This window comes from Pleurodeles waltl, chromosome 10, assembly GCF_031143425.1.
Source record: "Pleurodeles waltl isolate 20211129_DDA chromosome 10, aPleWal1.hap1.20221129, whole genome shotgun sequence".
NCBI lineage: Eukaryota > Metazoa > Chordata > Amphibia > Caudata > Salamandridae > Pleurodeles > Pleurodeles waltl.
This window is the reverse complement of record NC_090449.1, coordinates 8235717-8253873: the sequence shown is the minus strand read 5'-3', so window position 1 is coordinate 8253873 and position 18157 is coordinate 8235717. Positions and strand designations below refer to the sequence as shown.

The 18157-nt window shown below is 47.1% G+C and overlaps 1 protein-coding gene across 10 annotated transcripts in view; it reads left to right on the top strand.

Moving 5' to 3' along the window:
- The window catches only part of HUWE1 (HECT, UBA and WWE domain containing E3 ubiquitin protein ligase 1), a 1403674-nt gene that overhangs the window by 253282 nt on the left and 1132235 nt on the right, over positions 1–18157 (top strand). For all 10 annotated transcript variants that reach the window (XM_069209338.1, XM_069209335.1, XM_069209339.1 and 7 more), the window contains one exon: positions 13904–13961. In XM_069209338.1, coding sequence (XP_069065439.1) covers positions 13904–13961 — 58 coding nt within the window. The remainder of the gene's footprint in view (positions 1–13903; positions 13962–18157) is intronic.

Sequence of the window (18157 nt, the reverse complement as noted above, 5' to 3'; positions counted from 1 at the left end):
TCGACTGCACCATCCATGACAAAGTCGATTTACACGTCGTCGACACCGACGAGGGAAAAACATCAAAAAAGAGGAGAGAAGTTAACTCCAACCCACACATCACCTAGTAAGGTATCCTCCCTGGTGCCAGTACATCTTTTGGAGGGAGATGAAGATTCAGATGAAGACGGGCCTTTTGGAACAGCCCACAGTCCTTCTGAGTTGAATGTAAAATACCAGGAAGAGGAGGAATATGAGGAAGCTTATGATCCCCAGGCTTACTCGGAGCATCACCAATATCAACAGGAAGCGTATATTCCTTCCAACCTGCTTACTGGCCTTAGAACGATGTTATTGGATTACAACAGAAGGTTTCCTCCTCAAGGAGAACCGCCTCCTCCATCGCCTATTTCTGTTTTTACTCCACATCAAAGACCAACGTCTTTGCATCTCACAGATGTGGCCACTCCGGACATGACAATTCCCCAAGACACCGACCTCTCAGAAGGGGATCAGGAAGGAGGAGAGCTCATAGACACTCAGAGTGGGACGAGTACATTATCCCTGCTCCATCTTCTCCTTCTCATTCGAAGGTGGAATCCCCACCTGAAGACATTAAAAGGTTTTCACAATCTCCTAGAGAGGGCAGCCAAGCGTTTTGCTTTACCGCTACCTACGAAGCAAACAGAATGTTTCCTATATGATTTTAAAGAGCCCTTTCAAAAGTCTGTGCGCTCTATCCCGATGGTGAACTACCTGTGGGAAGAGGGCCTTAAAGTCATGAATAATCCGGCAACAGTCACGGCAGTTTTGCCACGTCTGGATAAAAAATACAAAGCTCCTGATGATGCACCAACATGCTTAACAGGACATCCTCCTCCGGATTCAGTAGTAGCTCAGGCAGCTCAGAGAAGATCAAAAAATCCTTCTGCCCCGATTTCCGCACCCCCAGACAAGGAGGGTAGGCGGCTAGACAACATAGGAAAAAGAGTTTTGTGTATGGCCAGCCTAGTGCTTAGAGCGGCCAACTCCTTGGATATTTTGTCTCGATACGACAGACAGCTTTGGGCGGATATTGCACCTTTTATTAACCAACTGCCAGAAGACGGCAAATAAAACTGTACAAGAAGGTCAACGCACGTCTGCAAAGCTTATAGACTGCGCAATGGCTAGGATATACCGACCACTGCTTTTAGACAGCTTGCAGGTGCAGCCGTATTAAGAAGACAGGGCTGGCTTAAAGCCACCTCATTTCGGCCAGAAGTCCAGAATAAGATCCTAGACTTACCCTTTGATGGCCAAGCGCTATTTGGGAAACATGTGGATGAAGCCCTACAGTCAATCGAGACGGACACGGCAAGGTCATTAAGGACCCTGCAATATCGAAGATCGTCCTTTCGTACTACGGGGCGTGGCCAACCCTCTTACAGAGGGGGATATCAACAACAGATATTCTTCCTATCCATCATCCTCACAACAGTATCGTCCATACTGCTCCCAAAGGCAACCGACTCGACCAGCCTATAGTAGACCGGCAGGCCATGGACGTTCAACCTGCCCGGCCAAAGATTCAGCTTGTAGAACCTGATGTTTTCGAGGCGCCGCTACGCTCAGTCCTCCTCCTGTCACCCTGGGCGGGAGAATTTCCTTATTCCTCAGTCAATGGCAAACAATTACGTCAGACAAGTGGGTCCTACAATTAGTGGAACGAGGCCATACTTTAGAATTTATCCAGATACCTCCCTCCAACCCTCCCCGCAGGACTCCTTCAAGATATCCTCAGCAACTCAAAGAAGAGGTCGACAAGCTGCTTCTCAAGGGAGCTATAGAGAAGGTGCCTCGGGCTCAACGAGGAACAGGATTTTTTTCCAGGTTCTTCATCATTTGAAAAAAGTGGAAGGATTGGAGGCCGATCCTCGATTTAAGGGAACTAAAATGTATACCTAAAAAAGCAATCATTTCGAATGATCAGCCTGCGAGACGTCCTTCTGCGTCTCAAAGAGATTTTATGTCATCACTAGACCTCAAGGACGCATACTTCCACATACCCATCCACCCTGCCCACAGAAAGTATTTGAGATTCACCGTAGCCGGGAGCCATTATCAATACCGCGTCCTTCCCTTCGGACTCAAATCAGCCCCAAGAATATTTACCAAATGCCTAGCACCAGTCGCAGCCTTTCTCAGGAGAAGAAAGCACCAGGTTTTTCCATACTTAGACGACTGGTTAATAAAGGCAAAGACGTACACAGGAGCACACAAGTCAACAAAGTGCGTTTCCTTACTGACCAATCTCGGGTTCACAATCAACTGGGAGAAGTCCAACCCTCTACCAGTACGCAATATTACTTTTCTGGGAGCAAAACTGAACACAGAATCCGGCATGGCATGTCCCACGTTAGAGAGACGACAAAGATTACTGACCCTAGTGAGTTCCATACAGAGAAAACAAAAGGTTACTGTCTGTCTCTTCAAATCACTGTTGGTCATGATGTCTTCATGCATACCTCTTATCCCTCTGTGTCGGTTAAAGATGCGCCCCTTGCAGGAGCAGCTAAATCGTCAATGGCTCCAAGTATCAGGCACTTTCGAAGACCAGGTACAAATAATTCTGATAATGATCAAAACTCTCAAATGGTGGTCTCAAAAGCATCATCTGTCAATCGGCCTCTCGTTTCTTCAACAGCCAGCCCCGTGGACTATAACAACGGATGCCTCACTGGAAGGCTGGGGCGCAGTGTTACAGGACCTGAAAATAAGTGGCAAATGGCCAATCCATCTGACATCAATGCATATCAGTTGGCTAGAACTCAGGGCAGTGCACCTGGCCTTACAAGCGTTTCTCCCAAGAATCTCAGGATCGCGAGTGGTGATAAGAACGGACAACACCACTATGATGCACTATCTCAACAAACAAGGAGGTACAAGATCTCTCACCCTCTCCAGGGAAGCCCAAGCGATCTGGAACTGGGCCTCGCAGCAAGGCATCACACTATCAGTGGTACACTTGCCGGGAATAAACAGCAAGACAGCAGATGCACTCAGCAGGCAGAAATCGGACTGCCACGAGTGGGAGCTAGATCAGACCGTACTGAACCAGATTTTTTTTCTCAATGGGGAACACCAACAGTGGATCTCTTTGCGACGAAGGGCAACGCCAAATGCCGGTTCTTCGCAAGTTGGCATCACCAAAAGGGATCTTGGGGGAATGCGTTTTCGATAGTCTGGTCAGACATCTTTGCTTACGCCTTTCCTCCCATTCCGTTGATCCCAAGGGTCCTCACGAAGATGAAAACAGAACCGTGCACTCTCATACTGATAGCCCCGTACTGGCCGCGCCAACATTGGTTCACGGAGCTCCTCATTCTGTCAGTCAAACCTCATATTCCACTGGAGCTTTTACCTCATTTACTAACAATGAACAACGGCCAGGTTCGGCACCCCGATCCGCAGTCAATGCGGTTATCAGCATGGCTCCTCACCACAGAGAGTTTGCGCATTTGAACATCCCGTAGGACTGCAGGGATATTTTGTCGAAGGCCAGACCGGATAGCACTAACAAGACGTATCAGTGTAAATGGAAAAGATTCTGTGCCTGGTGTGATCGACAGATCGACCCTCTACACTCACCACCAGAAGAAATATTGCCGTATCTCTTAGTTAGCTCAGTCTGGCCTAGCACACTCGTTCATTAAAGTTCATGTAGCAGCTATAGCTGCATTCAGATGTTCAGATGACACACCCTCGCTCTTCTCAGGTGATTAAGAGATTTCTAAAAGGGCTTTTCAGGGTTTACCCTCCTTTCAGACCACCACCTCCTTCGTGGAATCTAAATATTGTTTTGGCACAACTGATTAAGCATTCATTTGAACCGATCCACCGTGCTTTCCTCAAACATTTGTCGTGGAAGGTTGCCTTAATAGCTCTTACATCAGCTAGGCGGGTCAGTGAGGTGCAAGCGCTGTCCATCCAAGAGCCGTTCCTGCAGCTTAAACACAATAGACTATTAATGCACACTAACCCGCATTTTATTCCAAAGGTTCCGTCAGACTTTCACATGAACGAACCTTTAGTCTTCAAGTCTTTTTTCCCTCATCAATCTTCTCCGGCGGAGAGGGCATTACACTCTTTAGACGTTAAGATGCGTTCAATTTTATTTGGACAGGACTAAATCTTTTCGGTGCTCTAATAAATTATTTGTGGCGTACAGTGCCCCTAGGAAGGGGTGCCCACTATCCAAGCAGAGTATGTCTAGATGGATCGCCTCTGCCATTCGATTTTGCCATCAGGCAGCGGGCAAACCTTTGCAGTCATCTGTGCATGCTCACTCGACGAGAAAAGTCATCTCAGCGGCACTGTTTGCCGGAGTGCCACTACAAGACCTATGTAGGGCAGCAACATGGAAGAGCTGTCATACCTTCACTAAGCACTACTGCTTGGATTCCCTCTCTCACGGAGAGGTTGCAGTGGGCCAGACGGTTCTCATGAATCTCTTCAGGTGAAGGTGACCCATTTCTCCTACATCCCTCCATCCTAGAACAGGTATGCACATTGTTTACTTAAAAAACAAAACCAAAAAAAAACAGAAATGTATATAAGGATAAGAGAACGCAATCACATAAGTAAAGGGTTTACAGACATTGATCATGTTACAGTAGTGTCTTATGATAATTTCTGTTACTGTTTTATTCTTCGAATTTCATCATGTATCTTCACAGGTATATTTGTATATATTAGAGATAAGTAGATAGATATATTTATATGTATGTATATATGTATAGATTTAGCCATATGTCAGTATACTTATATACTTCATCATTTTAGGCATGATAAGGTTTTGTGGTTCAATATATTTTGTTTATTAAAAGTGTTGTAATTTTACAATGTGCATAGTTATTGCGGTGCTAGAGCTTCTCTCAGGAGGTTCTGAAGGGTGCTGTCGTCTGATTGGTGGAGGATCAGGTTTGGTCCTTTTCTCAAAATGACTCGGACTATGAAATTGAAGAGGCCTAGGGCCTTTTTCTCTTCAATATGTTTTAACATTACTTGTGAAAATTGTACCGGGACTCCCATCTCGACAACGGGGAATGATTCAAGCATGTGAATCTATGAAAGATTCCAATACTGGAGAACTACAGTTACAGGTAAGTAACTTATTTTCTTACTTGGACTGCTTTTTATTTCTCTGCCTCACTCCTTGAATGAGGAGGGTAGGTTCCATCTACTTGATACTAAGAGTATTCTGAACTACATCAACCACACAGACTTATGTGAACGATCAGATCATTGTGGGTTTTTGGGGGCAGAGAAAGAGAAGGCTATGTTATAGGCTGTCAATGTCGATAGCCGCCCATATTAAACCTTTGTACATAGTTAACAAGAAGCAGTCCCAGGGGCGACTTTCGGTTCGGTCCACCACATTGAATGCTGCTATGATGGCCTTGGAGCAAGGGGTGCTTTTTCTTGATGTCTGTCAGGTTGTGATGTGGGTGTCTGCTCATACCCTCTCAAAACAATGCTGCTTCACATCCAAGTCCATAGAGAGGGGCTCTTAATCTGAGTCCTGCAGGGGTTGTACACATCTTTTTCCCTATCTGTGTTCTTTGCCCCCCACCATCTTCACCAATCTAAAGAGGAAGAGCTGCTTCATTGGATGGACCCCAAAAGGACTTTAAGCTTCTACGTTGATTGTTCAGTGTTCCTTGCTAGAATCAGCTTTTTGTGGATTTCTCCTGAGCAATGCGTTAATAATGCGAACAATGACTTTCGAGGTTGATTGTCCTCCATATCAAGATCAGCTACACACTGACCAAGAAGCAGCTGCCATAAGGGCTGAGGACTCATTCCACCAAGGCCAAAGCAGCTACCTCTGCTCTGCCATGTGGAGTGGCTCTCTGACAGCTGCCAGGCCAGACGTGGGCGTTAGTAAACTTGTTCTCGAATCGCTATCGCCTTGACAACCAAGCGTGCCAGGCAGTGTTTGCTTGTACAATCCTGCAGGACATTTTGGACTGTCCACTCTCCAGACAATCCACTTTTGAGACTACTGCTGCAGAATCTTATAAAGGTGTGGAATCTGTGGTTAGAAGCATCAATCAGAACTTACCTTCTGTTACACTGTTGGTGGCATGTGTGGCTTTATCTACACATGCGGTTAGTACTCCTGCCATCTAGTGTTGGGCTTGGATGTTTGCAACTCAGTTTTCTTAGAAGTCATTCTGGTCGATGCCCTACCACCTCCCTAGTTTGTGGACTGGTCTCCTTTCCATCTTAAAATGTCCGAAGTTAGGGCTCAGTTATGGGTCTTGGACAATTTGTCACCTGCTCTGTGTTTTAGGACATGGAAAGAGACACGAGAAACAGATTGTAGGAAGCTGGCTTGTTGGGTGGTGAGCTCCTATGTTATCACCTTATGCCAGGTCCAGTTATTCTCTATTATTGAGGTGTAGTGTGTCCAGGAAGCCAGGGCTCTCAAGGGGTAGCTGTGGACGAGAGGCCAAGACTTATCTAAGAGACATGCAAAGCTTGTGTAATACCACTAGTCACACAACACTTAAACACATGAAAGAACTACAGAGTGTTAAAATAAAGGTACTTGATTATGGTAACACAAATATTAAAACACTGTAAAGGCAATACTCTACTGGGAGGTGAGTAAACCCACTATCATATACACATTAGAAGTCAGTGATTAGCATAGAAAGCAATAGCAAATAGTAACACAGTAGAAAATAGAGAAGGCCCTAGGGAGAGACCACACCATATACTAAGTGTAATGCGAAAGGCAGTCCCTCACCCAAGGAAGTGGAATCTTAGAGGGGAACTGGAGGAACTAGGTACTCTAAAGGTAAGTAGCAGAGTGCCCTCCAGTGACCAGGAGAGAAGAGGTAAGTACCTAGTTTGTCCCCAAACTCACAGCTAAACTTTGGAAAAGGATTGCATAAGACTGGAAGCAACCAAAGAGCATTTTGGGGGGAGGGGAGGGGAGGGGGGGGGGGGGGAGACACAAGTAGGCACACAAAACACACCCTCAGCGGCACAGGGGCAGCCGGGTGCAGTGTGCAAATCAGGCGTTGGGTTTTAAATTGGAAACAATGGAGGGACCCGGGGGGACACTCGTGGTGCAGGCAGGCGCAGGGGGGGGCTTCTCGGGACAGCCACCACTTGGGCTAGGTAGAGGGTTGCCTGGGGGCCACTCTTGCACTGAGGTTCAGGTCCTGGGGGCTGCAGGTGCAGTGCTTGGTCCAGACGTCTGGTCCCTTGTTACAGGCAGCGCGGTCATGGGGCGGCCTCTGGATGCTCTCTGCAGGTGTCACTGAGGAGGTCCAAGGGGGTCGTCTCGGGCTACTCACGGGGTCGCAGTCGCCGGGGAGTCCTCCCTGTGGTGTTGGTTCTCTGGATCTCAAGCTGGGGGCGTCGGGTACAGCGTGTGAAGTCTCACGCTACTGGCAGGAAGAGTGAGTTCTTTGAAAGTTGCTTCTTTGTTGCAAAGATGTTGCTGTTCTTGAGCAGAGCCGCTGCTCAAGGTAGTTTCTTGGTCCTGGGTATCAGGACAGTCCTCTGAGGCTTCAGACGTCGCTGGTCCCTGTTGGAAGCATCGCTGGTTACAGGTTTTCGACTCTGGAAACAGGCCGGTAGAGCTGTTGCCAAAGCAGTTGTCGTCGTCCGTCGTCTCTGCAGGCTTGCAGGTCAGCAGTCTTTCTTCTTTAGTTCAGGGTGCAGGAATCTGATTTCCTGGGTTCTGGGGTGCCCCTAAATATGGTGTATTTAGGTCTGGGAGGGCGGTAGCCAATGGCTACTGTCCTGAAGTGTGGCTACACCCTCTTTGTACCTCCTCCCTGGGGGGGTGGAGGGGGCACACATCCCTAATCCTATTGGGGGAATCCTCCAAAACTAAGATGGAGGATTTCTAAAGGCAGGGGTCACCTCAGCTCAGGACACCTTAGGGGCTGCCCTGACTGGTGGGTGACTCCTCCTTGTTTTTCTAATTATCTCATCCAGCCTTGTGGCCAAAAGTGGGGGCATCTCCACTAGCTGGGATGCCCTGGGGCGCTGTAACAAAGGGGGTGAGCCTTTGAGGCTCACCACCAGGTGTTACAGTTCCTGCAGGGGGAGGTGTGAAGCACCTCCACCCAGTGCATGCTTTGTTCCTGGCCACAGAGTGACAAAGGCACTCTCCCCATGTGGCCAGCACCTCATCTGGTTGTGGCAGGCTGGCAGAAACTGGTCAGCCCCACACTAGAAGTTGGGTTGATATTCAGGGGGCATCTCTAAGATGCCTTCCGGGTTGCATGTTAAAATAAATTGCACACTGGCATCAGTGTGCATTTTATGTGCTGAGAAGTTTGATGCTAAACTTCCCAGATTTCAGTGTAGCCATTATGGAAATGTGGAGTTTGTGTTTGACAGACTCCCAGACCATATACTCTTATGGCTACCCTGCACTTACAATGTCTAAGGTTTTGCTTAGACACTGTAAGGGGCGTAGTGCTCATGCACATATGTCCTCACCTGTGGTATAGTGCACCCTGCCTTAGGGCTGTAAGGCCTGGTAGAGGGGTGACTTTCCTATGCTGCAGAGTGAGGTTGGCATGGCACCCTGAGGGGCGTGCCATGTCGACTTAGTCTTTTTCTCCCCACCAGCACACACAAGCTGGCAAGCAGTGTGTATGTGCTGAGTGAGGGGTCCCTAGGGGGCATAAGACATGCTGCAGCCCTTAGAGGCCTTCCCTGGGATCAGGGCCCTTGGTGCCAGGAGTACCAGTTACAAGTGACTTACCTGAGTGCCAGGGCTGTGCCAATTGTGGAGACAAAGGTACAGTTTAGGGAAAGAACGCTGGGGCCTGGTTAGCAGAGTCCCAGCACACTTTGAATCAAAAGTTAGCATCAGCAAAGGCAAAAAGTCAGGGGGTAACCATGCCAAGTGGGAGGTAGGCGTACCCATGTTTGGTGTTACCATAATGTAGCTGGACACAGGTAAGTGACCTGTGTCCAGTTTACAGGTAAAATGGCTTCTCCGCACTTATGATGTCCAGGAAAACAGAGCTGGAGTTCGCAGGGGCACATCTGCTCATGCAAGGGTGCCCTCTCACAAAAGTACTTGTGCCCTGCCCTCTGAGCTAGGAGGGTCTGCGATAGGGGTGACTTATAGTGACCTGGTGCAGTAATCTGTAGTGATAGGGTGTGTAGGAAGTTGGCTCTATATGTGCTATTTCAAAGTAAGGAATAGCATGCACAGAGTCCAAGGGTTCCCCTTAGAGGTAAGATAGTGGCAAAAGAGATAATACTAATGCTCTATTTTGTGGTAGTGTGGTCGAGCAGTAGGCTTATCAAAGGAGTAGTGTTAAGCATTTGTTGTACATACACACAGGCAATAAATGAGGAACACACACTCGGAGACAAATCCAGCCAATAGGTTTTGTTATAGAAAAATATCTTTTCTTAGTTTATTTTAAGAACCACAGGTTCAAATTCTACATGTAATATCTCATTTGAAAGGTATTGCAGGTAAGTACTTTAGGAACTTTGAATAATTGCAGTAGCATATATACTTTTTACATAAAACACAATAAGCTGTTTTAAAAGTGGACACTTAGTGCAATTTTCACAGTTCCTGGGGGAGGTAAAGTATTGTTAGGTTTCACAGGTAAGTAAGTCACTTACAGGTTTCAGTTTTGGGTCCAAGGTAGCCCACCGTTGGGGGTTCAGAGCAACCCCAAAGTTACCACACCAGCAGCTCAGGGCCGGTCAGGTGCAGAGGTCAAAGAGGTGCCCAAAACACACAGGCTTCAATGGAGAGAAGGGGGTGCCCCGGTTCCAGTCTGCCAGCAGGTAAGTACCCGCGTCTTCGGAGGGCAGACCAGGGGGGTTTTGTAGGGCACCGGGGGGGACACAAGTCAGCACAAAAGGTACACCCTCAGCAGCGCGGGGGCGGCCGGGTGCAGTGTGTAAACACGCGTCGGGTTTACAATGGTTTTCAATGAGAGATCAAGGGATCTCTTCAGCGTTGCAGGCAGGCAAGGGGGGGGCTCCTCGGGGTAGCCACCACCTGGGCAAGGGAGAGGGCCTCCTGGGGGTCACTCCTGCACAGGAGTTCCGTTCCTTTAGGTGCTGGGGGCTGCGGGTGCAGGGTCTTTTCCAGCCGTCGGGAAAGAGAGTTCAGGCAGTCGCGGTCAGGGGGAGCCTCGGGATTCCCTCTGCAGGCGTCGCTGTGGGGGCTCAGGGGGGACAACTTTGGTTACTCACGGACTCGGAGTCGCCGGAGGGTCCTCCCTGAGGTGTTGGTTCTCCACCAGTCGAGTCGGGGTCGCCGGGTGCAGTGTTGCAAGTCTCACGCTTCTTGCGGGGAGTTGCAGGGGTCTTTAAATCTGCTCCTTGAAACAAAGTTGCAGTTCTTTTGGAGCAGTGCCGCTGTCCTCAGGAGTTTCTTGTCTTTCTTGGAGCAGGGCAGTCCTCGGAGGATTCAGAGGTCGCTGGTCCCTTGGAAAGCGTCGCTGGAGCAGGTTTCTTTGGAAGGCAGGAGACAGGCCGGTAAGTCTGGGGCCAAAGCAGTTGGTGTCTTCTGTTCTTCCTCTGCAGGGTTTTTTTCAGCTCAGCAGTCGTCGTCTTCTTGTAGTTTCAGGAATCTAAAGTTTTAGGTTCAGGGAAGCCCTTAAATACTAAATTTAAGGGCGTGTTTAGGTCTGGGGGGTTAGTAGCCAATGGCTACTAGCCCTGAGGGTGGGTACACCCTCTTTGTGCCTCCTCCCAAGGGGAGGGGGTCACATCCCTAATCCTATTGGGGAATCCTCCATCTGCATGATGGAGGGTTTCTAAAAGTTAGTCACCACAGCTCAGGACACCTTAGGGGCTGTCCTGACTGGCCAGTGACTCCTCCTTGTTAGTCTCATTATTTTCTCCGGCTTTGCCGCCAAAAGTGGGGGCCGTGGCCGGAGGGGGCGGGCAACTCCACTAGCTGGAGTGTCCTGCGGTGCTGGCACAAAGGGGTGAGCCTTTGAGGCTCACCGCCAGGTGTGACAGCTCCTGCCTGGGGGAGGTGTTAGCATCTCCACCCAGTGCAGGCTTTGTTACTGGCCTCAGAGTGACAAAGGCACTCTCCCCATGGGGCCAGCAACATGTCTCGGTTGTGGCAGGCTGCTGGAACCAGTCAGCCTACACAGATAGTCGGTTAAGGTTACAGGGGGCACCTCTAAGGTGCCCTCTGGGGTGTATTTTACAATAAAATGTACATTGGCATCAGTGTGCATTTATTGTGCTGAGAAGTTTGATACCAAACTTCCCAGTTTTCAGTGTAGCCATTATGGTGCTGTGGAGTTCGTGTAAAACAGACTCCCAGACCATATACTCTTATGGCTACCCTGCACTTACAATGTCTAAGGTTTTGTTTAGACACTGTAGGGGCACAGTGCTCATGCACTGGTGCCCTCACCTATGGTATAGTGCACCCTGTCTAAGGGCTGTAAGGCCTGCTAGAGGGGTGACTTATCTACACCTGCATAGGCAGTGAGAGGCTGGCATGGCACCCTGAGGGGAGTGCCATGTCGACTTACTCGTTTTGTTCTCACCAGCACACACAAGCTGGCAAGCAGTGTCTCTGCTGAGTGAGGGGTCTCCAGGGTGGCATAAGACATGCTGCAGCCCTTAGAGACCTTCCTTGGCATCAGGGCCCTTGGTACCAGGGGTACCATTTACAAGGGACTTATCTGGATGCCAGGGTGTGCCAATTGTGGCTACAAAAGTACAGGTTAGGGAAAGAACACTGGTGCTGGGGCCTGGTTAGCAGTCCTCAGCACACTTTCAATTCAAAACATAGCATCAGCAAAGGCAAAAAGTCAGGGGGTAACCATGCCAAGGAGGCATTTCCTTACAGGGTGCATGCACCTTTTCACGCAGGCTGCAATGGTAGGCCTATAGATCCATTTTACATTGGCTCCCATGGGTGGCATAATACATGCTGCAGCTCAGGGGGAACCTCTGGCGCCCCAATGCCCTGAGCACTTAGGTACTGTATACTAGGGACTTACATGGGGCACCAGTATGCCAATTGTGGGGTATGCTAAGTCCCAAGCAACTAAATTTAGGGGGAGAGAGAGCAGTCACTTTGGTCCTAGTTAGCAGGATCCCAGTGAACTCAGTCAAAACACAAACCGCAGAGACAAAATGGGGGTAACCCTGCCAAAAGAAAAGTTTTCTCCTACACAGATGTCAGTTCAGAGGTGTGGCTTATGTGGCGCCGCTCCATCACTTTTAGGATGGTATGAAGTCACTGCAGAGCCATACCACTCTTACTGGCGTGTGGGGTAGTTGCTGGAAAAATTCTCCAGATGCGTTCTTGTACCTGCCAATATTTTAAAGGTGCGGAACACACTGTTGGTGTATCCACTACAAAGAGCATTACCAAAGTAAATAGCTTGTTCATATGTGTATGTTGGTGCTCACCTTGAGGAGTGCTAGGTAGGATTAGAGGTAATCTTTTTGTCCTAGGTAATGACAAGAACATTCAATAGTTTTTTTTATTTTTTTTAGATAGTAGGAAATAGAACTGTTTTGTTCTAATGTTGAATCAGCTGTGGCATTCGCTTCTGCCATTCTCAAATGAGAATTTACAAGCACTCCTAGTTTTCTGGTGGGGGCAGATGTGGCTACGTACTTACTGTGAAATAAAGTGAGGAAGAAATTGTTTTCTATTTTTCTGGATCTAAGAAAGTGATAGTACACAGCAATGCAGTGATAGATATTTGGATATTAAATTTAAGAATGATCTGGAGGTAAAATACTCAATGCTTATCTACTTGGTGACAGGAGAAGCTGAGGGAGGCTATTGCCTCCAGGACGGAAATTATGAAGAGAATTGTAGGCTGTAAAGTATTGGTACTTGTTTGACGACCCATAGAGTGGTGGCCATGTGCTGAATACAATACATTAAGACAAATGAGAGGTACGTGGTGAACCACTGAATAGCAGTCCCTACAGTACCACAGATGTGAAGGCGGATTGAGTATGTTGAGTCAGATTGAATGTTTATTGAAATTAAATGTATCGGATAGCTCATGTAAGTGGCTGAGTGCTTTTGCCAAGGATTTAGAGGATTTGAAAGGTAGTAGCGAGTCAAGTTGGTAGTTGGATTAAATAGGTGTCAGCAGTTGTACATTGATAGTGGTAGTACCACAGATTGAGGTCTTGTTCAGTAGGATGTATTGTGGAGAGGAACGTAAAATGGTGCCTTTGAGTATTTGAGCAGGGAAATAATTTTTGTACGCAAGGTGGACAGTCTTAATTTAATGATAGTATGACGTTAGATTGATAGTGTCTGAGGTAAATGATTAGGGTGATTCTGAAAGATACTATCTAGTGTTAGCTTTGGGTTTGTCAAGTGAATATCTTTCAACAGTACATGATGGTCCAGATTGTTTCTAGTTGTGATCACAGCCAGTTCAGTTGAATCAGTGTATGCCCCAGATAGATGCACATGGTGCTAGCAAACTGAAGATGCTGAAATTCTCAGACCCCAAGGATAACTAATTGACCACAGGTATTTAGCGGACCTAGCGTGTTAAAATTCTTCAAAGTATGCATGTGCCATAGTGGGCTGTAGATGTGTGGAATAGGACGCATCCAATAACACTAAGGCACCCCATACTGAATTTGCGTCCTGTTTTGGCAGTGGAAAGTCATTGGTTTAAGAGAGCCTAATTCCCCATCACTTAAGATTAAAGAATAACTCAAGCTGTTTAGCTGCTGTTCAGCACAACTTTTTGTACAACACACGCTTTACCTAGTCCACGAGCTCTGCTCCCCCGGTGACCTTACCTGATGGGAATTGTGCTTCGTTTGCTTTTGTTGATGAAACTGTAAAGAGAAGCCTTTTGTTTTGATCCTGTACTGTTGGGAAGGCCTAAACTGTCCATTTATTTCTTTTCTGCAGAATTGTAGGCAACGAGGAGAGAATCCCCATCCCCCTGATGGACTACATACTTAATGTGGTGAGTGGACATGTACTATCTTTGAGGTTAACACGATTAGGTACACTAATTTTCTGAGCTGCCTTGGCCCATTAGTCTTCAAACTGCTCTGCTGCAGATTTTAATTCAATGCAAGCTATCTGTGCTCACCTGTGGCAACCTAGAGCACCTTTAAATCAGAAACGTAGCTATCCAAATAATCATATAGAGGCGTCACTTTCCGTATTTTCTGTAAATCAAAATGTAGAAGATAGCACAATAGCAAATCAAATTGAATACCCATTTGCAATGCAATGGGCTTACATTTTCTTGAGTTAGAGCTATTGGCATTGAAAATTCATAACTGGAGTATATCAAGTATTGGATCTTTAATAAATTCACATGCTTGAATCATCCTAGTAGAAGTGGGAGTACCACGGTATCCTAAAAAAGCAGTAATTAAGAATAACCATAGGCTATAATGGTAGGAAATTCAAACATATAGCCTATCCATGTCCTTTTGTAAAATAAAAAGAACCAAACTTGACTTATGACCAATCAGGCGCCAGCACCCTCTAGAATATTCCCAAAATAGGCTCATTCCCTCAGATTTTCTACCGCACGTGTGCTCAGTTTTTTCCTGTTAAAACAACTTTTTACTTCAGAAGATGTCTGATAACTTCCAAGAAAGGCCTTTTTCGTCCTTGTAATACCTGTGGCAAGAAAAGGCAAAATGTGGATGATCCACATTAGGACTGTCTATACTGCCTGCATCCTAAACATCAGGTAAAAGACTGCAAAATATGCTGCACCTTCTCTGCTAAAACCCTGAGAGACCAAGAAGGAAGACTTCTAAGATGGTTACAGGCAAAATCCTGTACTTCAGGTAAGTAGAGTGATTGAGAAACAAGGCCTCATAAAAGGTCTAGATTTTCTGTCCTGGGGAAGGCAGAAAACACCTCAAAATGCATCATAAAGACGTTGCCAAAACCTTAGAAGGTTCAACCTCATCCACCACCGTTCTCCTTCCTCAGAACCATCTACCTCTAAAAAGGTTCCGCTTAAAATCAAGTCGACAACGACACTACCGTTGACGATAGTGACAATTGTTAGCACGGTTAACAGCCTTCAACATCTCGTCGACGAGACCCTTGTCGACTACGACAACATCTGATTTAAAAGCTCCAATTCCATCAGTCTGAATCAGTGAAGAAGGGACATTAATCGTTTGAGCTGTCAATGAAATCTCCTCCAGAAAAGCCTTGGTCGGTGAGAGGCTCGTCGACAAACAGTTCACTCGACGAGGGCACCGTCGATGAGACTGTTGGCGGCGACACCGTCAAAGAGAGCAACGACAACAGTCGATGAGACCATTGTCTTCGCCTTCAATAACACCGTTGGCAATACCATCATCGACAGGACTTGTTCCTTCCAGCCAAGACAACGTGATAACCATTTCTTCTGGATCTCCTGATCTTCAGGCAACGGTGAAGATTCCGACACTTTCTAGATCTGGCGTATATCCCACGGATACATCACCTAGTAAGGTGACAACCTTACTGCCTACTCACCGGCTAGACTGGGAGGAGTCTGAGGATGAAGGGCCATTTGGTGAAACACACAGCCCATCCCAGTTACATGTCAAATACCAAGAGGATGATGAGTACGAGCAACAGTACCAGCCTTATTATCCGCATCAAAGACGTTACTATGAGCCATTGCATCAGCCGAGAGACAAAGTACAAATGCATGCCTCCCTAATTTAGGACTTTCAATCCATGTTACAAGATTATAAAAGGAGATTTCCAACTGCAGCTGAGACACAGCCGCAACAACCCTCCTCCCCGGCTACACTGAGGATTATGCCTCCGCCTCCGGCAACACCCAGGCTCACACCTATGTCAGCAATAGCCCCTCCCCCCAGAGAGTACGTTTCCTCCTCAGAAGATAGAAGGGAAAATGGAGAGATTCTTACTCCCCAACATCCTAATGATGAAAGGGAGTAGTATTTAGCTCTTACACCATCGCCGCCACCTCCTCATCCGTCAGATTCTCCACCAGAGGATATAGGAGGTTTCCATAATTTAATGCTATACGTTTCCGTTTACCAACATCTGTCTCGCATTCAGAATGCTTCCTCCATGATTTTAAAGTACAGGTAAAGTCCGTGAGGACAATCCGCATCTCAGATATTATTTGGAGTAAAGGTCTAAAAATTATGGAAAATCCAGCTACATTTCCACCCGTCCAACCGCAGCTGGATTAAAAATACGAGGCTACACATGACTCTCCAGCCTGTTTGACAGGGCACCCAAAAACAGATTGTCAACTCGGGCTGCCCAAAGATGTTCTAAGAATCCATCTACGCCTATTTCTACCCCGCCAGACAAGGAAGGCAGACGCCTGGACAAAGTGGGCAAGAGGTTCTCATCCATGTCCGCTATTACTGTGCATGCTGCCGAGACCCTGGCTATCTTAGGTCGCTATGACCGTCCAATGTGGTCTGACATGAATGCTCTCATTGAGCTCATCCTGGAAGACAAACAGCCTGAGGCGCGTAAGATACTGCAGGAGGGAGAGCGTATTTTGGTAGAGATAATCTACTGCGCCCTGGACACAGCCTCCACGGGCTTCCAACCGCTGGCGGAAGCAGCGGTTTTGCGACACCGAGGATGGTTAAAAGTAACCTCTTTTAGACCCGAAGTGCAGTCCAGAATATTAGAAATGGCCTATGATGGCGCAACTATTTTCAGCAAACACACAGATGACACGCTACTAGCCATCACGACTGATACTGAGACTGGTTGTTCTCTGGGTACCCTAAAGTACAAGAAGCAGCCCTTTCGGGGACGTAGAGGTTTCTTGTTTCGAGGTCCCTACCATAGACAGTACCAACAGTCACAGTACAGGCCATCTTAGCAACAGTCTTAGACATCCATCTACTGACAACTACATCAGGCAAGGTGGAAGAAAACAGACCTCACAAGCCCGGGGCTAACCCCGTAAACAATGATCCTCATCAACTACCGGCTGCAGTTCAATGTTTCCCACAATTCCATCCAGTGGGGGTCCCACAATTCCATCCAGTGGGGGTGAACATCTCCAATAATCAACCGAATTGGGAAAAGATAGCATCAGACAAATGGGTGCTGGATATAGTGGCTCACAATCATACGCTAGAATTTGTATTGAACCACCCTCCTGGGAAATCACATCCACTTAATCTTCACTTGCTAAAACAAGAAGCATTCCAAATGCTCTCCAGGGGTGCGATGAGAGGTCCCTGTACACCAGAGGGGACTAGGATTCTATTCTCGTGTTTTTCTCATAATAAAGAAGTCAGGGGAATGGAGACCGATCCTAGACCTCAGACAATTAAACAAATTTCTAAGGAAACAATCCTTCCGTATGATCACACTTACGGATATCCTTCACCACACCGGAGATTACATGACATTGTTGGATCTCCAGGATGCCCATTTCCACCTCCCATACCTGCAAAGCATCGCAAATGCCTCCGCTTCACTGCGGCCAGTGCCCTTTACCAATTCAGGGTTCTCCAGTTCATATTAAAGTAGGCACCAAGAATCTTCACAAAATGTCTTGCGCCGATTGCAGCCACTCTCCGCAATGAGGGCTTTCAACTCTTCCATATTTGGACGACTGGCTGATAAAGGAACCAACTTCACAGCTGGCGTCCAAGGCCACCAACACCAGCCTAGCATTATTTCACAACCTAGGTCTAACGGTAAACTACCAAAAATCATCTACTTGACAGTCAAAAGAAAAGGCTTATCTCTCAATGGGAAGGCAACTCAGGCAGGCCAACATGGCTACCATGATCTCAGAAAGAAAGTCTGTTTAAGTGCGAATATTGAAGTCGCTTTTAGGAATTAATTCCTCATCAATCACCTTGGTCCATCTAGCAAGACCAAGAATGGGACCGTTACAGGAGGAATTGCAACTGCAATGGACCCAATCCCTAGTATCCTTTGAAGACTTAATCAATATTACACCAAAGATGGTGGAGACCCTTCGGTGGTGGTCCCAAACCAGCCATATATCTCGGGATTGAGCTTCCTAACTCTAATGCCAGATTTCATTATAACAGAAGATGCTTCACTGGAAGGCTGGGGAGGTCATTTGCAAGACGTACATTCAGGGAAAGTGGTCTGACTCTCAGAAGAAAATGCACATAAACTTTTTGGAGTTAAAAGCGATATCTCTTACTCTAAATG